The sequence below is a fragment of the Anoplopoma fimbria genome, chromosome 22 (assembly GCF_027596085.1).
Source record: "Anoplopoma fimbria isolate UVic2021 breed Golden Eagle Sablefish chromosome 22, Afim_UVic_2022, whole genome shotgun sequence".
NCBI lineage: Eukaryota > Metazoa > Chordata > Actinopteri > Perciformes > Anoplopomatidae > Anoplopoma > Anoplopoma fimbria.
In genome coordinates, this window is record NC_072470.1 from 4,561,552 (window position 1) to 4,588,204 (window position 26,653).

The 26,653-nt window shown below is 41.1% G+C and overlaps 1 protein-coding gene across 4 annotated transcripts; it reads left to right on the forward strand.

Moving 5' to 3' along the window:
- The first annotated feature begins 4,664 nt into the window (after positions 1–4,664).
- stk11ip (serine/threonine kinase 11 interacting protein) lies at positions 4,665–26,653 on the forward strand. 4 transcript variants are annotated; one of them, XM_054624081.1, is made up of 27 exons: positions 4,665–4,809; positions 4,993–5,060; positions 6,060–6,262; positions 6,778–6,852; positions 6,978–7,073; positions 7,187–7,294; positions 7,382–7,453; positions 7,563–7,692; positions 8,042–8,145; positions 8,309–8,398; positions 8,534–8,575; positions 8,727–8,894; positions 9,061–9,142; positions 9,321–9,806; positions 9,892–10,112; positions 10,387–10,497; positions 11,359–11,596; positions 13,611–13,738; positions 13,833–14,085; positions 16,033–16,142; positions 17,776–17,873; positions 18,683–18,858; positions 22,421–22,505; positions 23,727–23,809; positions 24,888–25,114; positions 25,500–25,668; positions 26,088–26,653. In XM_054624081.1, the coding sequence occupies exons 2-26, from the start codon at positions 4,994–4,996 to the stop codon at positions 25,638–25,640; spliced, it is 3,594 nt and encodes a 1,197-aa protein (XP_054480056.1). In that variant the 5' UTR covers positions 4,665–4,809; position 4,993; the 3' UTR covers positions 25,641–25,668; positions 26,088–26,653. The 4 variants fall into 4 exon arrangements, with proteins under 4 accessions (XP_054480056.1, XP_054480055.1, XP_054480057.1 ...); XM_054624080.1 differs by having other exon boundaries at positions 25,500–26,653; XM_054624082.1 differs by having other exon boundaries at positions 18,686–18,858; positions 25,500–26,653.

Consider the following 26,653-nt stretch of genomic DNA (forward strand, 5'->3'; position numbering starts at 1 on the left):
AATAGAAGTCGATTTGAAACTTGAGCTTATGCTCCGGTATCAAAAACAAGGCAGTAAATCTTCGCTCCCTGACTGGAAGGCTCTGCATTGCCATACATACTGTGGCGTGTTTGTTTCAATCAGCACAGTCCACACCAACTCCCAGAATGCATAAATAAATAAACAAACAAACAAAAGGACTATGTGCAGAGCATTCCTTACATGGAAAGACCTCCCCACCGTGGCAGACATGTCCATTGACACTCAATTAAAACTTGCCAGCTGCTACCAACTTATATGCCTGTGCACAGTAATGCTACTGTGCACGTATTCAGCAATGTTTCCTATCGATCGGTGGGGCCAAGCCTTGAGGTGTCGCGCTTACCCACCGAACAAGCTGCTATTAACCCTGTCCAGTGCGGTAGACTAATCGCTGTTTATCCAAGGACCCAGAAATAGAAGTGTAATCTTACTCCGCAGATTTAAATGCAGATTATTTTGTTTTGTGGGTGCCCCCTGATTTAATGCTATTTGGCCCCATTCACGATCGGCATCCTAGCTCACCTTGGGGGTGTGAGGAGGGAGAAAGGGCACATTGGAAGCCGTCTTGTATCTCAGGGGTGTGAGTCAGGAGGATGCCCAGAGGGCTGTTTGCACAAAGAACCTCATATGTCATTTTATGGAACCAGGGGTGGAAAAGCAGCAGGATGGCCACCAGCTAATAGGCCTAACAGGCCGCGGTATCTGCCCATGTGTGCAAAGTCATCCCCGCCAAGGTCAGTTACTTAAATTCCTCCCCATGGAACTGTGAGGCAAACACAAACTCTGGATAAACTCCACATTGATAGAGGAAGGTATGGCATCACTGATGAGGACACATACTCTACAGTATACAGAGGGCGGTTTGTTAGCCAGAGGTCATCTTCTTTATTAGTGTAGAGTACAGCAAGTCCCCAAAACTCTTGGGTTGCTAATAAATACTTAAAAGGAGTTGTTAAAATGAAGTGTTACAACTCATACACAACATAAATGTGTAGATTATATGATATAATCTGTTTTGGCGCCTACAATAAATAAAGTATCATTAATAAGTTTCACTCCTAGCTTTGATATTCTGCCTCAGTCACCTTTGAGAATAGACCAAATGTTTGAATCCTAATCGATGGAGTGGTCACATAGACCTCTAACTAGGCAATTAAAGATGGTAATGCCAACTTCATCCAGCCTAATTTTGAGCTGCAGCCTCACAGCAGGCCTTCTGGAAGACGGCTGCACCAATAGAAGCAGACTGTTTGAAAGTAAGAACGCTGCAAAGACCTTAAAAACCTATTTCACTTGTGATGCAAAGCTTATGCCAAAATCTGTCTCTAAATCCAAAATTCATATTCCTAAAGCAAACACAACTAAGTGTAGTATTAGTGTGATTTTGGCTCTATACTGGGTTCTTATCAACCGAAACCGGTCCCTAAAGACATCCTCATGTTCATTTTTCAGGCTTTGATAATGAATGAGTGCTTTGTTTAGTGTTTGGCTTTGATTATACTAAATTAAGGCTCCTTTTGCTTGGACTACTAATTAGATAACTAGAGGGAATGAGTAGAGGGGTTGAAAAGTAATTCATCATCTGATTAGTGGGCCTGGACGAAATTAAGTCAAATTTGCAACATCTAAACAGCTGGATTATGTGTTTATATCCTCAACTCAAATGTTGTAAATTGTGCTGTGCAACGTTTCTTATATGAGCGCAGTAGGTCGACTGCAAGAGAACATATGGGTAAGAAAACTGTCAGACTAGCTTTCATTCATGCACAGTTAACCAACTGGTGCAATGTGCAACATCTCACCGAATGGAAATGTTTACCAAATTGCAGTACATAAATCCTTACATGGAAATGTTCGCATCACAAGTCCCAAATGGAAAAATGCTTATGTGTGTGTGTGTGTTTTTTTTGTATTTGTGTGTGCATGTGTGCGTGCCCAAGTGTAAGTGTGTTTGTTTGCCGCCTAGCAACAAGTGATGCAAGCGCAAATTAGGAAAGTTTTGCTTTATTTGCTCATGCAAATCTTTGTTGAAGTATCTGTTATGGAGCCACAGCGTTACGTATCCCCCAGTGACAGAGAATAAAGACCTGAAAACTGCTCTCCTAATATGTTGAGTTAATGTGCAGGTTTACGGTCCAGAAGTTGAAGCTCTGAGCCTGGTTATATGCTGATGTCAGCATTACACTATTCACAGACATCACTGTTTTTCCTGTGACAAAGTTGATACCTTCTAAGCAATAGCATCTAGTAGGCATTTATAGTCTTTCTACTATAGCTTACAAAAAACATAAACAAGAGGTTTTAGTCTTGGTTTAATCTGCTTTATTCAGAAATCCCTGCACTTTCTTCAGCCATGCAAACTAAGCATTAATTACACTCACTCTCCTTGGCCAACCAGTTACCAGGCTCTGTTTTTATTGGTGCCATGACTCGGATATGGTTTGACCAACAGCTGCCAACAGGCAGATGTGGTATTAGACTCAGATTGGTAAATTTTGACTGCTGGCATTTATTAAAACCTTAGCCACCATGAAGCCTGCCCCATCCTGCTTTGGTCATAAGAGCTTTGAGGCTCAAATTATGTAGTTTTGGCCCCTGTTGAGTCAATACATTCAACATTTGAAAGGTCGAAACAAAGATCTCGTGTTTGCCTTAGGCTGCATAAAACAACAAAACACTGTCATGTGAACCTTTCATGCATGTTGCAGCTGCTAACCTTTCCAACATAAAATGGTTGGATGGACTTATTGTCTTTGCTTGTCGTATAGAGGACTCAATTTGACGTTTTCTTTTGCACTATATCATATCTGTATTGTGAAGTCTGGGATCCTTGCTAAAGTGCGTCACCCAGTGGCCACCTGCAGTAATTAAGCAAGAGCAACTCACTGAATAAGATAAGATAAGATAAGATAAGATAAGATAAGATAAGATAAGATAAGATAAGATAAGATAAGATAAGATAAGATAATCCTTTATTAGTCCCGCAGTGGGGAAATTTTCAGGCTTACAGCAGCGTAGAGTAAAATGCACACAAGAGACATAGTAGAAGAAAGACAAGATAAAAGTAAAAAATGAAAATAAAAAAAAACCAAGTATTATAAATAAGCAATAAAAAAACAGTAGAAAAAACAACAATAACTGAAATATTATATTTACAGACAGAGAAAAAAAACAAAACTATTTTAACTATTTTTAACTTTTTTAACTATTATTGCACAGTGTAATGTGTAATGTATTGCACAGGTTTTTATTGTCATGTTATTATTGTCATGTTTTTATTGTCATGTTATTATTGTCATGTGGTCTGCTGGGAGCAGAGTTGGTTGTGCAGCCTGACAGCAGCAGGAAGGAAGGACCTGCGGTACCTCTCCTTCACACACCGGGGGTGAAGCAGCCGGTGGTGAAGGAGCTGCACAGAGCTGCCAGGGTGTCCTGCATGGGGTGAGAGGTGTTGTCCATCAGGGATGACAGCTTGGCCATCACCCTCCTGTCTCCCACCACCTCCACCGTATCCAATGGACACCCCAGCACACTGCTGGCCTTCCTGACAAGCTTGTTCAGTCTCTTCTTGTCTGCTGCTGAGATGCTGCTGCTCCAGCAGACCACTGCATAAAAGATGGCTGATGCCACCACAGAGTTGAAAAAGGTCTTCAGGAGTGCTCCCTGCACTCCAAAAGACCTCAGTCTCCTCAGCAGATAGAGTCTGCTCTGACCCTTTTTATAAAGTGCATTTGAATGATTAGTCCAGTCCAGTTTATTGTTCAAGTGAACACCCAGGTACTTATAAGATTGCACAATCTCAATGTCCTGTCCCTGGATTAAATAAAGAAAATAAAACATTAAATAAAGAGAATAAAACATTAAATAAAGAAAATTTATATGTATGAACAAATGTCTCAATAAAGAAAATGAAACATTAAATGAAGAAAATGAAACATTAAATAAAGAAAATCTAACATTAAATAAAGAGAATGAAACATTAAATAAAGAAAATAAAACATTAAATAAAGATAATGAAACATTAAATAAAGAAAATAAAACATTAAATAAAGATAATGAAACATTAAATAAAGATAATGAAACATTAAATAAAGATAATAGATGATATTGCAGCCTACGTGGCATCAACTTAAGATCTTAAAAATAAGAACTTGAAAATTTAAATATATACATATATATATATAAATATATTGTGTTTTATATGTATGAACAAATGTCTCAATAAAGTTATTGAATTTTAAAAAAACAGTAGAAAATCAACAATAACTGAAATATTATATTTACAGACAGAAAAAACTATTTAATCTACTAATTTAGTGTGATTTTGAGATTAAGCTAGTACAAATATTGTATTATATATTATATTTTATTGTGTCAGGAGTGTGGAAACACTGATATTGGCCTTCTTTTAAGTTTATGTCTAGTTTCTTCTCTTTGTAAATTTCAAATAGTAGGTTATAAAGTTCCAATAAGAGGCATACAACAAAAAACTGTTATTGTTTCTTTGTGTATTTGACAAGTTGACATTAAAGAGAGAGGAGATGTTGCGACTTATTTGAGGGCCTGTACTTTTTGGTACATCGGGGCCACCGTAGGCGCTGGAGGCAACTCGTCATGTGACCAAAAAAAAAAAAAATGTCAACATCGCAGTGCACTGTGCTACGAAACAGACAAATGACCACTTTAGAGGTTGTTTTTCTCCACTTACAACAATGAACACGTTTTAAGACTGCCTTGTAGAAGTAACACTGTATGTGTACACTTTGTTTTCTGGCTGTCACTGCACAGGTATGTGGTTTAGTTACAGCTTCTCTACCAGGAAATTGGTTAGCTATCATTAGCCTAACCCAATGCTAATGTTGCTATCATTAGCATTGACACTTGATTCAGCTGCTTAGGAGAGAGATTGTGCTTTTATTCTTTTTTTAATATGCATTGTGTTAACACCAGCCCTTGTTGGAAACGTTTCAGGATGGCTGTACCTCACAGTGGCCAGTCCTCTCTGGTGCACAGCTTGGCAAAACTCCTGAGAAATGATGGTAAGTTACAGGATGACACACAGACTCAATGTACCCCACATATGGTTGAATACCAAAAGTGTGTGAAGACTGCACGTCAACCAAAACAGTAGCAGGTGTTTCAGTCATACAGGCACTTATTAAGAAAATAAAAGCTTCAGACTATCCAGATATCCTCTGTGGGAAAGTCTGATATTGGGAAAAGTATTTCTCTTTTTTTTTGTCATTTAAACATTACATTACATTACAGTCATTTAGCAGACACTTTTATCCAAAGTGACTTACAATCAGTAGTATATTACATATCATTCACCCATTCACACACTGATGACAGGCTACCATGCAAGGTGCCACCATCAGACTCTAACTAACATTCATCATCCAGTCCACACCGATGGCAAGCCTTCAGGAGCAACTTGGGGTTAAGCGTCTTGCCCAAGGACACGTCGACTGCCGGGTATCGAACCACCGACCCTCTGATTGGAGAACTACCTTGCTCTCCACTACACCACAGCCGCCCCCTTACATATTAACATTAAACATAGATACAAAAATGAAGTCTCACAGACAGTAAGAAAAAGAGAACATTGAAACAATTAACTTTTGGTTCAATAATAAGTGACACTTGTTTGCCAACATTGTGATTATTAACTTGATTTGAAAAAGGTATTTAGCACAGTCAACACTCGGTATATAATCAGTAGTGAATGTAGCCTCTTTGTCAACTCATGCTTGTCTCATAATAATAATTGTTGTGTGAAATTTGAAAGGTTATTATGTGGCATGCTACACTATTTATTTATCTTGTAGTTTATGCAAAAAACACACACACACACACACACACACTGTGAGCACTGAGTTTTTCTTCACATTCATTTGTTTCTATGCACCTGTCCACCAGGTATGTATTAGACAACACTTAGTATGATTATGTTGTTTAATAATAAAACTTGTTATAATTTGATGGGGATTGAATTTGGATTGCTAAGAGTGAAATGACTCTTCTCTCCCAACCTCCAGGCGACTTGGTGCTGGACGGCACCAGCACTCTGACCTTGCCGGCGGTCAGCCTGCAGCACCTCACCAGGCTGTTTGAACAGTACTTGCTGTCCAGGAGCCAGCAGCATGGGTTCCTCGCCCTGCCCTCCCACCCTGCCGACACTGACTCCCTGCTACAGCTGCAGTTCCTGTTTGACGTCCTGCAGAAGACCATCTCCCTCAAGGTGAGCTGGGGGGTCTCTGAGATTTGGTCTGGTGGTCTCCACGTGACCTGTTTTTAACCATTAAAAAGTCTCTTGTCTCTTTGTTGGCTCTATGGGGAAAGCCCTTACCAAAGTTCCCAAAGTGGACATTTGTATATTTAAGACCTGCTGAACTTCCCCCAAAATCTGGACAGGGGCATGTTTTGATATTAAAAACGCCTCTATGTCCATTCCATGGGGGAAAGACCTTATCAAAAACTCCCAAGAGACAATTAAGTGTTTAAATTATATTGTTTCTGTAATATTTTATTTATGCACTGTGGTCACTATTTTCTCTTACGGCTAGCTGTGTGACTGACGTGTTTAAAATTTAATAAATTTATTTATTTAATGAATTCATAAACTGAGCCCTCACTAATTTATTTCCATTTTAAGGAAGTGTGTTTGTTAGTGACGGTGGCTTACAAATCTATTTACTTGAACCCTGCTGGAGTTTTCATTTGTGTCATGTTGTGTGTCTTGATTGTTAAACGCAGCTCATCAACCCGGCAGGGATGAGACTTCAGTCAGTGGTGAAAATCTTTCCATTCAAGTCTTTAAGATATTTGGAGGTAGAGTATGAAGCCTTATTACATTTATATCTTCATTTTTTCATCAGTGTCTTTTATTTACCTCTCACTCTATCTGTTCTGAAAACATGAACAGTTGATGTTTCTTTGTTTCTCTTCCTCACCAGCTGAAGCGAGTCCCTCCACATTGTCTAGAAGGACTCAGAGGAGTTTACTCCCAGTTGGAGGTCTTTACGTGTTCAAAGAGCCTCAGCTCCCTGGAGGTATTGTCAATGTGCAGTATAATTATCAGCCAGTGACACTGAGTGTATTTATGGCATGTCTGGCTATAAAACAGTCAAAGGAAAAGTGATATATGTGTGTGTGTTTCCCTTAGGAGCTACTTTCCCTGTGTGGAGGTGACCTGAGCTCTGCACTGCCTTGGCTGGAGCTGCACACGCTCAACTTTAGCTACAACTCCATTGTTTGCCTCGACCAGTCAATAGTGAGACAAATACACACAGATGCATTGTTACTGATCTATTGGCTGATTTTATCTTCACCTGACTTTAACCGTCTCTTTCTTTCATAGAGTTTACTGAACGTCCTGAAGTCCTTAGATTTAAGCCATAACAAGATTCAGGAGTGTGCTGAATTTCTAAAGGTTTCTGTTTGTTTAATTATAAATTAACTTAATATATTTTTCCTGCTTGTGACAACATCTTGTTTTGCTCCAGGCGATATCTTACTCCCTCAATTGCTTTTTTTCTCAGCCCTTGAGTGAACTGGAACACTTGAACCTGGGCTACAACTGCCTGCAGAGGGCGCCAACGCTGGGCCTGAGTGCCAGGGCCAAACTCTTCTCACTCATCCTCAGGAACAATGAGCTGGAGACTATTAACGGTAAAGTCGACTGATGAAGAAAGTGTGTCAGAGTTTCTCATCTTGTCTTTCAAACACACACACACAGTCAATACAATCACGGAGTTTAGAGAGGAGTGAGCCAAAGAAACCTGATAAACAGGAAGCTGACCCCCTCCTCCAGCTGTTTTGGTCGTCCTTCTGTTTGTCTTGGATTGTTGTTACTCACAGGGAAGCATTAGATTATCATGTTTGTTTGGATGGAAGAGGGGGAATAGCATGAGAATAACATTAGACTTTTGAGCTGCAGGTTTCTCTTATGTCCCTGCATTCTGCATACTTATATCACCGACAGTCTAATCCTGCGTTGATGTGTTGTCTGATTGAACAGGTGTGGAGCAGTTGTCTTCACTCCAGCACTTAGACCTGGCCTACAACCTGCTGTTGGAGCACTCCCAGCTGGCTCCTCTCTCCCTGCTGCACTGCCTCCACACAGTATGGAAACAAATGCATACACAGGCAGAACCATATCATTTGTGGAAACATTTATTTGTCTTAAAATATTTGACCACTAAGTTCTTGAGAAATGTGCCTCAAAATCTTTTATATTATTTATATATTTTGATGGTGTAGTATGTCATAATGTATCTTCTTTTAGCTCAACCTGGAGGGCAACCCGCTGTTCTTCCAGAAGACCCACCGTACCTGCACCGTCCGACATCTCTCCCCAAAGGCTGCAAAACTCAGAGTGAGAAACCGTTCTAGCTGGACATGTATACCATTTCTCAAATTTAAAGAATGCTGAGGCACCAAAAATAAAAGTTATAAAAGTGTAACTGAAGATAACTTTTACATTTTTTTTTTTTTTTTTGTTTCTTTCCAGCTCAAACTTAACGGCTCCTCGCTGTCTTCGTCTGAGTTATCAGTAAGTTTATCAATCAATTAATGCTAATCCCAGTGTAGCAAACGGTAGTCTTTATACTGCATTTGATACTGAAGCAGATATTTCTGGGTAAATAAATGTAATCTATATATATAAATGTGTAAATTGTATGACTAAATGATCTCTTCTGCAGGTTCTGCCAAAATCAGGCCAGCTGATCGTCCATATACAGCCTGCTCCTCCAGTTGCCATGCCAGCAGAGCGGAGTAACCAGGAAGTGTCCAGCGGTGCTGGGGAGCTGAGTGACAGCATGTCAGTCGGAGAAGTGGGAATCTCACACATGAGGAAGAAGAAATCCAAGGTGAGAGAGCTGCTCATAAGTGATTCAAATGGTTATGTAGTCCTTCTCTGTGATGTGGAATATGTGCTGTACAATACTCTCTGTAAGTTCTCTACTGATCTATTTAGACTGGTAAATACTGACAAACTGAATGCTGTTTCTTTTTCCAAATATTTTTCTGTTTCAGAGTAAGGTGAGAGTTCGGAGGGCCAGCATATCAGAGCCCAGTGACACAGACTACGAGCCCCTGCTGCGTTCCTCCTCACAGAGTGGGTTTTAAAGCATGTCTGCCCAAATATCTAAATTCACCTCCTTCTCTCTCTGATTTCTCTTGTTTTATCCATGTTTTTCACTTGTCATTTTATGTGTTCTGATCAACATTAAAGTTTATTAAGCTGTAACCTAGATATGTAAAACATGAATTTAAATACGTGGTTCCTCCACTAGGAATTGTCCTCCCCCACCAGCAGGAGATTGAGCGCATGTCTAGCTTCAGAGACCAGCTGGGTGAGGATTGGCTGAGGTACCAACATCATCTAGATGAATCTTCCGCCTCCACCATCAACACATACCAGCCACCTCCTCACGGTCAACCCCTCCACAACGGCTTCAACGCCACCACACATCTGTCCTCCAGCCCCGGGCATCAGCCGTCTCCACCGTCCCTGGAAGTCCCGGAGGTCCTCCCTCCACCGCTGCTCTCATCTGAGCCCAGATTGGAGACATCCGCAGATGCAGACCTGGAAACAGAGTCCACCCTACAGTGGCCCGGTCAGAGCTCACGGTCCACCTTGGAGGACAGCACGGTGGACGGCCTGGCGGTGAGTCAGGGAGGGGTGAGCTCGCCTGGGCCCAGTCCAGAGTCCCAAAGGTCAGCTGGAGGGCAGAGCGGAGACACCAAGGAGGAAGAAGAAGAAGAGGAGGATCTGGGAGGTAAAAATCTGTAAAATGACAACACAGAGAGACACAGAAAGCACAGAATGGAATCTTCAGATTCTCTTCTCTTTTTTGTTGTTAGTGGACCTGTGTCACCCCCTACTTGTGGGTGTCCTATCTGACAAAGAGGAAGAAGATGGAGAGGGCCTGGGGGAGAGCAGGAATAGGAGGAGGGAGGTGTTCCTGCGCATCAAACAGGGCCTGCTGCTGGAGGTGGACATGCAGCGCGGTCGAGAGAGATGCCGTCTGGAGCTCAGCAGCCTGGCTCGGGTGGAGAGCACAGAGGCTGCCTGGACCCGAGGGGTGAGAGAGGAGGGATGGGAGGGAGGGAGAAAGAGATGGAAGGATGGGAATTACTTGTGTCAAACTTAAGGAGACGTCTTAAGTTTTTTTTTTTATGCAACTGTACCCTTGGGTTTAAGAGATTTCTTTTTAATTTACCACCATTTGAACAAAGAAAACTAAAATGCATTTCTTCCTCAGTATATTGCTTAGGTTGCATGTTAAACATTGCTAAGTAAACATTGTTTATTGTGATATTGCTTTCAACCAAATAGATTTTCTTTCTCTCTCTCAGGAGACAGAAGAGATGCTTCCGGCTGTGGAGCTTCAGTTCGACTACATCAGCAGGGAGAAAAGGAGGAGACTCTATGTCCTGCTTGATGACGACCCACAACAGTCACTGCAGGTTAATGACACACACACGCACACGCACACACACACACACACACACACACACACACACACACACACACACACACACACACACACTCCTGAATCCTTCTTTTATTAATTAAATCCTTTTTGAAGAGAGATTGAACAACTTGTATCTTGTAAGATGACTCACAAGTTTGCACTCCTACTAAATAGTTAAGACCCTTAACCCAGAGATTTTCATCTATGCACCCACATGCATGATATATAGAGTGAAGCAAAGCACAAGGATCTAAATGAAAACAACACCCACCCACTACGTCCTTTACGAGTCTGGTCATGCTCACAGGCTGCCCTTTACTCAAACAATGTTACCTGTTTTGTTTTTCCAAATGTGACGTCAGCCCAGAGCAGTACACTCTGTACCATATTTGCTACCTTTGACTTTTGTCCTCTCACATTGTGCAACATAACATCTGTGCCAGATCAAGGTGTAACACAAAGAGCCACTACAAATGCCAGTATGTCTTCAAATTTGTTATGAGCATTCAGGGACTTGAATTATGTTTTATAAACAGACATATAGCTCATGTGAGAAGTATAAAACCCAAACAAACACCTTCAACTTCACCACAGCTGCTCACTATGGCCTACAGTACCAGATATGATTTATTCCTCAAACTATCCTCGAGCTCCACTGAGTTTTTGCCCTCTGAGAAGCTCCTACAGTTTCTTTTTTTTTCTAGCTGCAAAGTTTTGAACATACAAATAGCTTTTTTTTTATGACCAAAATATCACTTAGCTGGTTTATCAGACAAGTTTACTTGTTTTGTGGGCTCTAAACTCTTTTATAATGCTCTCAGTGTCAACAAACAAGACTTTTTTTGCTGACTAGGCTCTGACTGACGTGCTGACTCATGTGGCGGAGGAAAACCAGCGGCGTGCCTCCGAGCTCCGTCCCAGCTGTGTGCGCCTGCAGTGCCTTCGCTGCAGGTCAGAGTTCGAGCTCAAGGGAGACGGCAGTGAGGGGGAGGCGGGGGGGAGAGGGAGGAGGAGAGGGGCTGCCCTGCTACCAGAAGGTTTGGAGGAACAGGATGAGGGGGAACTGTCAGAGTTCAATGAAGAAACCAAAGGTGAGAGTGATGAATCGGTATTTACAGTAGCCTTCAAACAACACTTGCACAAAAAAACAATTTGAAATTCTTGGGTTTCAGTTCATTCCAAATTTGTTAAAGCTGACTGCAATTTTGGATTTACTTTCTTTGTTTTCGTTTGGTATGTTTATTTGGTGGAGTCGGTGCCTATTGATCAGCAGAAAAAACTAAATTTGCATCTGTAGACTTTGGCAAGATGTTAAAGGCATTTACAAAGTTTACACTGGCAGAGGAACAAATCAACAAACCGCAAATACAAGACAGTACACATGCACAAAGAGAACAGGGAGCTTTTGCTTTGTTGTCACTGACCAGACTTAAAAAGGCATTGACAAATAGAGTGAAATCTGTAAAAAAGGACATTAAAAAGACCTATTAAGACAAACAAATTGACAATAAAATGTCCTTAGAGCACAGCTCATAGGTGAATGAAGAGTTTCCCAAGCAACGAGATGTTTTGCTTTAGTTTATATCTCAATCTTTCAATGAATCCCACACACACGCCACAGCCTTGAATCTGAGAAACCCTTTTTTCAGATTCATCCCTCAAACTGAGTCACGCTCCGATGAGTCACGCTCAGCCTCACAAACTCTACGCTATCCTTAAAAAATGAAACGCTACATGCATTTAAAATTTTCTCCACCCAAAATCTGTACTTTCACACCGAACTTTCAGTGTCAGCAGATCGGAGATAAGAGAGAGAAGCTACAAGAGAAGGTCACGCATCACACCTGGGACGTTTCCAGGTTCATGATTAAAAACCTTTATCGTCATTTGACGTCAAAGCACTTTTTTTCCCAAAACAAATTTTTGGCTTCAGATGTCTTGAGTGAATTGTCCCAGGAGTTATCTCTCCTCTTTCATTGCCAAGCTGGCCGCTCCGCTGAGTTCCCACCTCTGTAGTTAGCAGCACATAGATAATACCCTTCGCTCCACAGCTGCCTCTCAGCGCTTCACCCAAACCTGACATTAGGACCTGCTCCAGCATGCACAGACTGCACACATGCTTTGTTCTGCAGATGTTTTGGGGATTTCTTGGAAACACTAACACTCCTTTGTTAGTGTTAGTGTTTCAGGCAATAAATACCTTTTTCATTTGCACGCGTCTGAACTGAGGCATTTGTTTGCTTGTGGGTTACAGTGATACATGCCCTGCAGATACAAACAAATGTTTCTCCCTCATGTGAAACTTATTAGCAAGGGATGCGTGCATGTTCTCTTGGATAACAGTCCGTTTGGTTGTCAGAATTATTAAACTGTCCTCATGTCCTTGAGTAGAGATGGACACAGATGTAGTTTAAAATTGCAACCTTTGTTTTGTTTCACACAGTAAAGAAAAGGGGTTAACATTTTATTTCTTCCATGAAAGAATATACATGTTTGTTTTTTAGAGACAAGGCAAGTAACTTTACTCATGACAATGCCTTAAAGGGATAGTTTGGAAAAGTGGGTTTGTATGAGGTAATTCTACATAGTGAGTGTTTTATCTACAATAGAGGGAGTTTGGAGAAACCAGCATGGAAGCAAAACGAAGTACTGCTATGGACATATTTAAGACACTTAGTTTAAGTGTGCGTTATATTTAGAATATTTTCAACACTTTACATAGCCGTCACAAAAGCCCTTTCTGACGTGGTACTGAAGCAGTTATATCACTCTCTTCAACGCCACAAGACTCCTTTGACAAAAAATGTAACTTTACCTCGCAGGACATGGGAGATGCTTGTGTTATTGTGTTACTTTGTTGTTTAAGAAGGTTGGTTCAGATTAACCTCATCATGAACTATCACTTTAAACAAGTAGTGGAACAGTCATCAACGTACCACAACGTTTCATCACAATAACCCAATAACATTTTAATGCAGTAACCAATTAAGGCCACAAGGGGGAGCACCTCCTACTCTTTGTTAGCAATTGAGATGTTTTCACCATCACCAGTATGAAGCTTTTTTTGGCAATAACTTCCTGTTTTTTCCCTGTTTTTTTGTTCAGGAGACAGTCATATTTGTCCAGAATGTGGTAGCGATCATGTGGTCCAGCTGGCTGGCCAATCAGCTCCCTACTGCAGCACGCCCATCAAGTGCTCATCAATGGTGGAGAGTGAGGACGACCATCTCGATGTAAACCAGAGCACTCAACATACAAATAAGGTCTTTTCTCCTCCGTCTGTGTTCTCTTTTGCTGTAATTTTTTACTGTTTCATCTCTGTCACAGCAGGATGACTACACAGACGCCGGTATTGGCAGTAGTCCCGTCCTCGATGCGGCCACAGCGACAGAAGACCAAACCTTCATGACTGCTCAGGGAAGCTCCTTCATCATTGGGGATGATCAGGGCGATACCTCCAGTCTCTCCTACAACACAGATTACCAAAGTAAAGAGGATCTGGCTGGGAGCTACCGCTACACCACTACTGGTACACCACCAGCGGTCCAAGCCCCACCTGCAGGAAGATCCACCCCGAATGGTGGGTTTTTCACTCTGTCAGCACTTTTTGAACGGTTTCTGCAGGACTTCCAAAGTCTTTAAAATCAGTTTCCTCAAAATTAGGCAGTAACTGCTATTAAAAAGTCTTGCCTTTTTAAATTTAAAAAAGTCTTAAATATTTCACATACTTTTGGTTCATCCATGTTCTGCTGCTAATTTCGGTCCCAACACATAGTACATCAAATGCAGAATTCCAAAAATACCAGGAAGTCCTACTGCATCTGGTTGTGTTTTGCAGTATGCAAGACAGCATGCTTTTCTGGCTATTCCCGACCCATAATCCCATAATCCAGCGGCAGAATATTCGTCACAGGGACTGATATCACATATATCGGATATATCTCAAAGTTCAAGGCGCAGTCTTATGGCAAAGTAGTGTGTTCCAATGTTATGCATACAGAAGGCAACAGTACGTACTTTGTAAGGGCAGCTGCAGTATGTACTTAAAGTAAAATAGAAAGAGTACATGATTTGGAACGCAGCCAATGTCTCAGAACTAAAACTAACATCTTCAAGATTGAGCTAAAGTTTTGAGTAAAGATTTATTTTTATAACCCTGAAATGAAAGCAGCAAATCCTCCCGTTTTAAAAGCTGGAACAAACTGTAACAGTTAATGGAGTCTCTTAAACGGACAAATCATGTCAGCCGTAGATCTTTTACATCCAGAATAACATTGTGATGTTGGCAGGGCTGCTCGTTGGAGGAAAGCCCAAACAGCAGGAAAATATAAATGATATTTTATTACTTGATTTGAATTCTGCAATTCATATGGTCAGTGTAAAGCTCATCAACTGTGGCGTGCGGTATAAACTGTTTACGTCAGCTCCATTGCCTCTCCCTTAAGATATATTTAAGCCTTAATTGAAAGTGAGCAGAGATGGGAAGTATTTGGAATCTTGCGGATATTGTGCGGCACAGAAATCCTTCGAGGCGCTCTGTATCTCTGTGACAGCATCTGATTTCCCCCACATCTGTCTGCCATTTTTAGACAAACCACATGGTGCAGCGAGACAGATTGGAATCATTACTGGAAGTGATGGGAGAGGAATGAAAGCATAAGAGAGAGGGATGGCTGGGTCGTAATAATAGCATTATGTATCTTTTCTTTTTCTGTAGTTGCAGTGCCAACATCATGTCATCTGTCCTTCTAAACCACAGTCTCACACTGGAGACACTGAACTCATCCTAAAACTCTGGCTGATACTCAGTGTGGTATCTTTTGGTTGCACAGTGCACCCATTGTTGTGGAGCAGAGGCCCTAATTATCTTCTTTCTGAAGAAGTGCTTTGCCTCTCATGATAAATCAATGTGTCCGTTTGTGTGTGTGTGTGTGTGTTTATGTGTGTGTGAGTGAGTGTGTGTTCACCTTTCACCTTCACAAAGAACTTTTTCTGAAGGTTCAAAAGCCGTTTTAATCTGATCTCTCCAAATGAAAACGTTGTGTTTGTTTTGGCCTCTGCAGGTCAGTGCCCTGTCGCTCTTGATTAGCCATAACCATTCATCAATTTTCAAATAACCTCCAGTGCTGGTCATTGGTGGATTTATTGCTCTTAAATGCATTTTTCTTCCTGAGGGGCTGTTGGCTAATGCTACAGGCTGCTGCAGTAAAATCTGTGGAAGGTTTTTTTTTTTTTAAAAGCCAAGAAATATGTAATCGTTCACATCGCTGCCAGGAACTTCACTTTTAATGCAAGATATCATTTGAGGGAAGAAATAAAGTAGACAACGAAGATGAATTCATTTTGAGTGAGTATTGTTTTGTATTTCAGCCCGAATTCATGACGTTGGTTTCCATTTAGTGCTGAAAAATGCAAGCATTAATGATGATCGATGTTAAATTTAACAGCTCTCAAACACCATCTTCACTTTGGACTTAACATTAGAGCAACAATGTTGTAGGCTGACCAACTGTTTATGTGTCTGCAGATGATTTGGACCTGCTGTCGGAGGACTACGAGGCGGTGGACCATCGGCTGCAGCTCTTCCTGGACGTGGAGGTCTTTGAGGAGGAAGAGGAGCTGCACTCTTTCCTCAAGGTATGTAGGAGTGAGGCAAGCACAAATTAGAGTCATTTAGTATAACTTTATCAAATGAAATATGCATGACTGCTTAAGCAACAGAAGTTAACCATAGCTTTATTTATTTATCTAAATATTCCAAACAACATTGTATAATAAGCATTAAAGATTAAGAGATGAGAAAGTTTCATGAATAGACACCTGTTTATTTATTAGTGTCATGTTTTACGCCATCTGATTGGCCGTTATAAAGACCACCAATCAAACTATAGAACGCATATCTTCTTTCTATAGTTTGATTAGTGGTCTCTATAACGGTGGACGATCTATTGGAGCGCCCTTACACTTTTTTTTTTTTTTTTTTTTTACTTTGGGTCCCAGACAGGCTAGCTGTTTCCCCGTTTCCACTCTTTGTGCTAATTAAGCTAAGCTAACTAGCTGATGGCTTTATATTTAACAAGACTTGAGAGTGGAGTAGATTATCCCATCCAACTCGTTGCAAGGTTTTTCATAAATGTCAGAAACAGAAAACAACGTTCTTTTTATTAAGTTTAACACTTAAAACTCTCAGTTGGTGTGGTTGGATCGCCTTTGACTGACTGACAACATTACCCACTTCATAACTGTCTTCACATTTTGTTTTAAAATGTTCCTGAACCCTAGTTGGTGAATTGGAACGTCTGACATCCCCTTTCTTTTTCCAGCTGAGCCATGCCTTGTTATACAACAATGAGAAATTCAGAAATCTGTCATGTGAAACAACCAAAACTTTTCCATCTTTGGCAGGAAATAATGTTTTCATGTAGGACTCCATTGCTCACAATAAGAAGCAGATTGAGAAAATAGGTTTTCATGGTCTTTAAATCTTTACTGGAGCTAACATTAAGGGAGGAAACCATATTATTGGCTCTGACTCTGCTGAATTTTTCCATTGATGGAGGCCTGTGACTGATGGCAGAAATGTATCAGTGTAATGTTTTTATGTTGCTGTTATTGTTTCTTTTATGGTCGCGGTTTTAAAAAAGCCCTCTTGCGTATCTCCCTGATGGCCTAAAAGATTCCAGCCTAATGGGTGGTGACAGCTTCAAGACCTGCAACCCTTCAGCTGCAGTTTCATTGCAGTCAGCAAAGATGAACGCAGTCAGTAAATCTCCTCTGAGCTCATTCTACACAGAATCTTCTTCTTTTCTGACGGATTTCATGCCCCCTTGCTGTCACTCTTTAATATGCACTGCATTCTGGGAGCTCTTCGAATCAGCAGGTGATTGCTTTACTCTGTCAGACACCTGGACGAGGAGCAAAGAGCGGAGCAGGACCAAGCAAACCACAGCTGGAAACAGGAGGTCCCGCTCCATTCATCTTAGTTATGTTTGTTTATCCAGTGACAGCTCGCTGTTTCACTTGTCCTCAGACTTCTTGTGTTGTTTTAGAGGATATTAAGCAATATTTTAAACCACTAGAGCGCTTGTGAAATTCTAAAAACTGGTGTCAGCTGAGAATATTGTGGTTAATAGTTCATTACTGAATTTATAGACCCGTAATGCTCATTATTACGCAGCATGTTTTTGCTGTTTTTTCGATAATAACCATTAAAGACAACAAGCATTTACCTTCTTTATGTCATGTTTCTCTTTCTCTATGTGAACCTCAGATGTCAGCTGTCAAATTTGGGGAGCCAGGGCAGGTCCCCTCTCTGCTGGTGGTGTCAAACCAGCGGATCTATTTCTTGGAGATGACGTCAGAAACCCAGTGAGTAGAGCATTTCTACAGGATACAGAAAGTACTTCCTCAGTGTAAGAAATGAATCGCAGTGCAGTTATTTACATTCTTGCACTTATATGTGTTTTAAAATATGTTTTTTTGAATAATTATGGATTTATTGTATGCATGATGAAGAAATGCATGCTTAAGTAGGATTCTTAGAGATCCCTTTGAAGTTTCAAGTCACTGACATATTGACACAACACATTCAAATTTAATCAAATCCTGCTGGATCGTACAGCGATTCAAAAGAGGGCGCCACTCTGCAGTCAACAATTATGTCTTTTAATGCCGGTGTGTAATTCCACACCCTCTGCGTTTAGTATGTGGATTATATTGCATAACCTGCCCAGGGTTTCTGGGTCACATCTTGAGAACACATTGACCTCGCAGTGTCTGCAGACCGTGGAGTCTTTTCTCTCCTCCTTATTTCCTCTCCGTCACACAAATGAAAAGCTTTTCTTCTCTCATCAAAACAAGAAATCTGTCCAGCTCAGACATGAGCACATGCTGTGAGGCCGGTGGCAACATTACTACTACACTATTACATTACATTACTATTTTTAACCATAGGAAGGGACTTCTCTTGTTCTTGGCACTGTGCAAGAAGCCAAACAATTATTTTAACCTTATATCCTAGTTAAATACATAAGTTGTTTTTATAAGTAAACTTTGGCTTCAAAAACACATTAAACTGTTGTTCTGGCAGTCAAACCTTCAATTGTCAGAGATTAATCCATCTCACTGTAACCTTGCATTTGCTGCGTTGTCTGATGCCTAACGTCGTTTCCTCCCAGCAGAGGCCAGCTCTCTGATTGGCTGCAGAAGCGGGACAGCCACCCAATCATGGAGCTCAGCTACCTGGAGGTGGGACTGGGCTCTCAGAGCATCCACATGGAGTTTGGGGGAGTGGCCTACACCCTCCTTGTGAGGGACAGTTTACGCTGCAAACGCTTCTTTGGCCTCTTGACAGGTAAGAAAGGAAACTCTGCCAAATACAAGCAAAGGTGAAAATGGTTTATTTTTAATGTATGGAAAAACTCATAAAGGGAAGTTTTTCAATATAGTCGGAGAGGGAAACTCACTGACCCTGCTCTTTCTGAACTTACTGGTTTTTAGCACTTTGCTCAGGGCAGTCTGAAGGAAGACGAGCAAAATAAACTCTGGACTAATTTAGATTTTAAAAAAGTACTGTTGAATCCCTGAGGAAGGTATTAGAACAGCATGTTCCTCTCACAGGCATTGTGCCACAGAAAGCCAACCTACTCCCCTCACAAACTAATACTATACCATATGTGTGCTATGTGACGCAACCCCCCCCCCCACACACACACACACACACACACACACACACACACACACACACACACACACACACACACAGAATGAGTACATCCTGCCCAGACCAACGGGTCTGCAAGGGAGGATTAGCAGCTGAGAGGAAAACCTTTTATTAGACGGGGGCTCCTGCTCGGGCCTGGAATGTCTGGAAAAATATGGAAAATTAATTTGACAATCTCCAGCCCCTAAATGTGTGCAGACAACAGGAAAAAACATCATCTGGAAAAGCATTGCTGCTCAGTTCAAGTACGCACAATTCTGCTTTTAAGGACATTTGGAGCTTACAATGTGATATTTAAAAGCATTTTTCCCAAATTCGTGTTCCATATTACCAATTTCAGGGTACAGACTGAACATAGGAAAAACAAACCATTAAATTCAGCAAACAGACATGCTGATTAGAAGAGCAGTGCCACTTTTTCCACAACTCTCTGCCTCCAGCTGCTGTCTGATGGTGTTTCTGTCCAGCTTTCGCTCAACCACAATCAAGCAAGAACAGTTTTTGGAAGTCGTTGAAAAGTGTTGTTTCATATATAATCTTCGAGCATCTCGTACAGTGTTTTAAAAAAGTTTGTTTTCTTGATTTAACTTGGTAAAAACTAGAAACCTGGCCAAGATGGCAGCAAAACAAACACAATTGTCACGACAGTCAATACTTTTTTTTGAAATGCCCAGAAACATGTTTTCATTAACTTATCCTCCGACTGTCCGGGGTCAAGTGGCATTTTAGGTGAATTTCCCACTTTTTCCTACACATGCTTTTTCTCTTATCGCTCTCACTCTTTCTCCAGCTCCCTCTCTGTCCTCTGAGAGCTGTTTCTTTCTGCCTAGATTCATAAACAGCACATTTAGTGCATCGTATTCTTTCTGACTGAAAATGATTCCAGATTACTTTTCAACAAGACTACAGCGGTTGTCCAAGACGGAGCAGATAATTGAAAAACATGAATAATAGTTTGCTTTCAGGTGCATTCCAAAAAAAAAGATGATTAAGTGCCAAACACCTTCACAGAAAGAATATGATGTTTACAGTTCCTTTGATCCTACTAGACAAAGATAACTGAGTTGTTATTATGGCAAACTCTCTTTTCCATTGCCAAATTAACTCCAAAAACAGCTGTTGTAATGTTCTGACAGAAGAAGTATAACAAACCCCGTCTATCGTCCAAGCTGGCTCCCATCATGTGGACAAAGATGAAAACCACAACTGGAATGACGGAGGGCTCTCTGGCTGGAGGAGGGGGGAAAGAGAGAGAGAGAGAGAGAGAGAGATTATAACTGGGACAGTTTGGAGCTCAGAAACCAACCGAGTCTGACACAACTTCATTGAAACATGAGAGATAACACGAGACCTCTGGACTCTGCAGCCAAAAGAAACACAAAACGAAGGAAGAGTCAGGAATTCGTGTTACTGATCTTCTGTTGTTTTCTCTCACTTAGGAGGTAAATTTGTCAGTTTTCATTGTTGCACTCCAACTGAGTTATATGAGACTTGGCGTGAGCGATGGATGCTTCACTCCACCGCGTTTATGGTTTTCAGGAGTATAGAGAAAACATGATGCCTTTTAGCTGTTGTTTTTTTTTCAACCTTTTTTATTCCGCCCGACATATCAAAGAGTGTCACGGTATTTCATTTCATGTGAAAATCATCAGGGGCATTGTTGTTGGTGGTGGAGGCGGCCAGAAAGTCTGGGACTGAAAGGAGAGGAAGCAGGATTACTGATATAGACCAGAGCACCGACCAAAGAGCATCCGCTGCAAACTTGGTTCCCAACACGCTGGGCCCGTCACCTTTGGTTACTTGTGATGGCGATCTTGGATGGCACCTCGATAAAACTGTCCATATTAACATGTTATTTAAGCTTTTGCACTGTTTCTGCTCAACACGCGAAAATGTTCTGCCAATAATATGGGAGACTTTTCATGAAAGTGATGGAGCCATTTTCTGTCCAAAATACTAAAAAACAGATCTTTCCATTTTTATGAGTATTTAACAGCATCCGAGATATGAGAGAGAACGAGGCAAGAATGTTACATTTTCATCCAACAGCAACTCTGTTTGATGAACATTTTACTGTCAGAGATTTAACAACCAAATATGATTTTATTAAAAGCAATGCTCTGCTGTGGAGACGACAGCAAAACATATTTTAGACCTGTAAAAAAAAAGTCCAAGTGTATGCTATATTTAGAATATTTTCACCTCTTCACTTTGCCGTCAGACAGCTCTTTCGGGACGGCGCCGATGAAAGCCGGTATCTATGTCTACACGTTGATGAATCAATTTCATTTCATTAGTCATGTTCCCATCTTGTACGTTATTCAACCCCTCTAAATGTGTTTGTGGCCCGAGTTGGAATTGAATGCTTGGTCAGATTCCTACTCTTGTTTACTTTTTCTCTAATCAGATAGTTCCTCTTAGAAATGACAGTAATTTAGTCAGGAAAATATGTTGTGTTTAACCACTTCCAACACATTTCTGGGAGCATGTGAGTGTGATTTTGTAAAACTTGTGACCGATGTGGGAAAACTATTTTGATGAGACGGCTGGGTTTGTTTTGTCATATAATCAGATATTCAGTCCCCAGTATTGCCGTCTCTCAGGGCCCCTTTAAATCCTTCTGAAGTCCGGTCTATTCAAACTTGACTGTGAAGCCACTCTACAGATATCCTCTCTTCCCTGTGTTGTTGTCACACTCAATGACACGCTGCAATCCTCGAATGTGAGCGTGACCCAGCGCTTTGTGTTCCCAACGTTTTCTCACCCGCTGGTTCTATGGAGGCTGAAATCTTACACCTGCAACTAGAGACCTTTTGGCTTTCTTACCGTAGTTACAATAGCAGAAGAACAAGTCTCAGATTGAGTTAGGCTTTTGTGTTTTCTAGGCCATAAATATTTGGGTGTGACATTTTGAGGCTACTGTACCTTTTCTGTGCCCTTTACAAGATCCTTTTAATACCTCATTTGCAACGTTGATGAATGTTTACCCTGCAAAAATCGCTGTGACTATCAAATCTAAGAAGTTCTTATGTTTCCTCCATTCACCCTCTTTTTCCTTGTTCTCTTTTGTCTTTTGCTTTAGTTTCTCAATTGCCTATTTAAGTATATATAGTTATTTCTTCAGTTGAAGAAGGAGGACTTCACAGAAGACTTTATATAATATATATATAATATTTTGTTGTTATTTCCTCAGGAATTGTGCGTGAGATGGCTCACAAATCCGACAGCAAGCTGGAGTCGATCTCCACCACAAGACTCAACCCTCAGCACCATCTCTGGTACGCTCCCCTCCAGATGCAGTGAGAACACGGCAGACATCTTTGATTTTATTTGTTTACATGCTGGAAGATGTGGTCTAAATAGTGTTTTGCACATTTGTATGTGGTTGTTAGGTGCTAGTTAAAGGGAGTTCTAGCACTGCACATATCTGGCACATCTTTAGTTGATTACAATCAGCTTTATTTTGTAAAACTGCACCGCTAAATTAACTGTTAAACCACATCTTAATTTGTAACACGTGTGGCGCTACAAATCCAGAATCATGCATGTCATGTGGTGTAGTTTGCTATCACCTCCAGTTGTTTTTCTACACCGCTTTTTTCGTCTGTTTTCCCTCTGAAACAGAAGATGGAAGCTTTCTCGAAGGCTCTCGCTGAAAAGGAATGTGGTTATCATATTGAAAATGTTGTTTCAGAGAAGAATGTGTTTCTCATGAACTAGTGCAACATGGGCAAAACAACTTGCTGAGAATAATCAACATCTCAATTATACACACATAAGACATTTGTTCCTTTCCTCGCCTCCTCTTGCAAGGAAGTGACTTGAGGAGAGAGAAGACGAGACTTTAAACAAAATGAGACGTCTTTACATCGGAGCCATAATTTTAAAGCAACGTCAATTTAATATGACGTGAAGCACAGCTGCTCTTTTAGAGATGAAGAGAGGAGGAGGCACAAGAGCCAGAAATAAAAAGAACCAGTGGTCTATATGCCTTTGTAGAAGTTTGGACAAACTGGCAAACATGCTTTATCCAACCTGGCAGAGGTTAAATAAATTGCAAATTTCCTTTACATGGATTAGAAAATGAAAAAACAGTGCACGTTCTGTGACATATACCAAGCCTAGCCTTTATCATGAAGACTACATTAGCATACCCAGGCACCAAAGCTCACAACACACACACACACACACACACCCCAAATATCTCAAGTTGTCATTGAACCTCAGGCAACAGACTCAACTGCTCAAAAGTCACACCCCTCTAACCCCAGGCTCAGAAAAACACACTCACTGTGTTTTCACAATCCGGGCTCTTTCAGCTATTATATGTCAATTATCCCCTCCGCTTCACAGTTGCTGTGAAATCCACCCTGTGATGTGGAAGTGCTTCCATCTGAGACAGCATGGTAGCACCTGTCAGCCAACAGTGTCTGTGCTTTTAAACGAACAGTGCATATGAATGTGCATGTAATGTTATTGGTTTTCTTTTGTCCTGTTAGGCCTCTAGTGTGTGATGACATCCAGGCAGATGTGGAGGATGGCCAGCTGCAGTTTTTCTACATCCTGGCTTTTGTTCTGCAAGGTGATTGTAATCTTGATTGTGCATCCTTATATGCCTCTCTGAATATCTCTCTGATATCAGTAGAGGGCTCTGCTTCCATCTGACTGAGTTCTCTACATATATGTACAAGAAATATGAGGTTTCAAGCTTTAACATGTCTTGCGTAATGGCTTCTGAAGGTTCACAGATCAGGGCTGTTCATGCTAATTACTTTTAACCCTGCGGTCTGTCTGACATCTTTTCTGGATTTATAGTGGTGCTCTGTATGTGCAAAGGCAACTAAAGATATCTCTCATTTGTATTTCAGTCAATTAGCTTACAGTCTGGGGAAAATGTAGAAAAGCTAGATCATAAACATTCCTGTAAACCAGCCGGAAGACAGCCAAGAAGTAAATGCAACGATAAAATCCCTCATAATGTTCCTGCAACCATAGGAATATAAATAATAACTGCCAGGAAATATATGCTAAACGGTAGAAATAATAACAAAAAGGGGGATGAGAGGGTTTATATTCCTCGGGATAAAACCGATCTAATGCAGAAAGAGGAAAATCTGGAGGAGAAGATGTGATTTGTGGGCAGCAGCTGACGTGAGGGGCCTGTTAAAGATCCATATGAACAGTCTTAACAGAAAATGAGGCATAGATCTGTTGTTTTCACTGAACTGAGTGACGGGCGACTACATACATGTGCTCCGGTGCTACAGGATGCCTCACTGTCTGCGCCTCAGCAGACACGTTTGAGGCCAAGGTAGCTGCAGGCTACACATAGCCGTGCACGCCCCTGGAATTTCAAGTGCTGTAATTTTAGCATGCCTAGATCTGCCTTTCCCCTCTCTGCTTGCTCTACTGAGGACGGAGCGTTCTGACATGAAATATAATGCCAAAACTGATCTTTGTTAAGCATTTTATGTCTGTGATTCACGACTGTTTTCTTAAGTACTAAATCGGAGACTATAATAAACACTTCTTGATATTTTATCAAAACCAGATCATTCTAGAGCTCAAAATTCACAGACGGTAAGACAAATCGTCATTGAAACTGAACTGACTAAAAGCAAGAAATGTGAACAGCTCATGTTTTTTGTTTTCCCTCTCAGAGGAGATCTGGATGCCGCTGACGGTCCTGGCAACCCGGGAAACCCTGTACCTGCTCAGAGAGGACCACCAGTGGAGGAAGAGCTCAAACAGCCTGACAGTGAATGAAAACCAAGAGCCCAGCAGCGGAGGCGTTACCATTTTAGAAACGCTACCAATCAGCTGCGTCAGCTCGGTCAACCTGTGGCCTTCAGACCAGTGCAGGATGGACTTTAAGCTTTACGATGAGGTTGGTATGCAAGTGTTTTTGGGGAATCCTTAAGGAATAGGAAATGAATGTGTATTTTTCATCCCCCTGTTTTCATGCCCACTTTTGTTAAGTCATGTGTTATTTTGATGAAAATCTTTAAATTATTGTATTGAAACGACTTAGATTAACCCTGTTTCTGATTCATTCATATGAACTATTATTTATTATAGAAAGTCCGGTTCGTCATGAAGCTAGAATGAAATTGTCTTCTTCCAGACAAGATGAGGAAATGACTGTTTCTAATGGTTAACAACTTTGATATCAGTTTTGATACTCGTTTGTTGCATGTGTTGTCAAGTTGATTAACTTGTGATTAGGAGCTTTAATGCTCATAGCTTGTCTTGCTCTGTTTTCTCTCCTGCAGACGGTGAAACAGGAGAAGACGTGGTGTGTGCGCTCGGAGAGCTCTGAGCTCCTCCAGGGTCTGCTGGCCTGGGTCAGAGCACAGTGGGAAGCCATGTTCGGAGTAAAACTGCACACAAGCCTGCAACACAAAGCAGCATAAAGGAGGGAGGGCATGAAAACCAACTCCTGTGAGTTTTTATGAGCATGAATCTGCGTGTTGGTACTGGGAAGGAGTTTGTCTTTATTTTCTCTCTACACAGTCTGCACTCAGTCTGGTCCCATTACGCTCGTAGCTTTCATCGTCTTTTAGGCCAACAACTTGGAAATGATTGCACTCATTCATGTGGTACACAAGCCTGTAAAAGCACTGGTTGCATAATTCTTTATCCTCCAGATACCATCCTTCTTTTCTCCAGCTGAAGTGGAGTGAGCCTTGATTCTTATACAGCTGTTGAAATGCACCTTAAAGTACTGTTCCTTAAATCACCGTAACATCAACTGATGCGGGTCAGATTTGGGTTTAGGGAACTAAGAGGGCTTTAAGTTTGGATTTTTGGAGGAGTAATGCAAAGATCTGAGCCTAAAATATGCCCCCCCCCCCATTAAGCTGGACAGAGCCTTTCCTCCTTTCCTCGCCGTCTTGGGGGTGCAACGTGTTGTGACATCACGCGCTTGAACACGAGGCTGGAAGCCAAGGCTCAAGACGGTGTCATCGAGGGTCACCTCACTCCCCAATTAGAGTCTTATGATGTGACCTGAAAAGGAAACCAGAAGTGCAAATGTGCAGAAACTCTGTGAACTTGTCGAAGATGCAGTTGCAGTTATTTCTTTACAAATTGGGGGAAAAAAACGTTTGTGTTTATTTCCTGATCGACTGATTGTTAAAATGTTTAAGCACTGACATTATTCAAAAGTGGATTTACATTACTGAGTATCAACTAAATGCTTATGTTCATATAAATGTAATACAGAAACTCTGCTTCAGTGTGCATTATGTATGTTACCACTGTGATGTGTCTGTACACATTATCATCATGCACGGATGCTGGAAAGATCAAAATTAATTAATTAAACCAGTTTAACTTCATTTATTTCTTTGTTAGCATTTTTTTCACATGTGTTAATGCAAAAAAAAGTATTTAAATTTTATATACATACTGGTAAAAAAGTGAA

Coding starts and splice junctions, on each gene's coding strand:
- stk11ip (XM_054624080.1), top strand. CDS start 4,994: ATGGCTGTACCTCACAGTGGCCAGTCCTCTCTGGTGCACAGCTTGGCA. Junction 8,146..8,308: donor TGCTGCACTGCCTCCACACA/GTATGGAAACAA, acceptor ATCTTCTTTTAG/CTCAACCTGGAGGGCAACCC. Junction 8,399..8,533: donor CAAAGGCTGCAAAACTCAGA/GTGAGAAACCGT, acceptor GTTTCTTTCCAG/CTCAAACTTAACGGCTCCTC.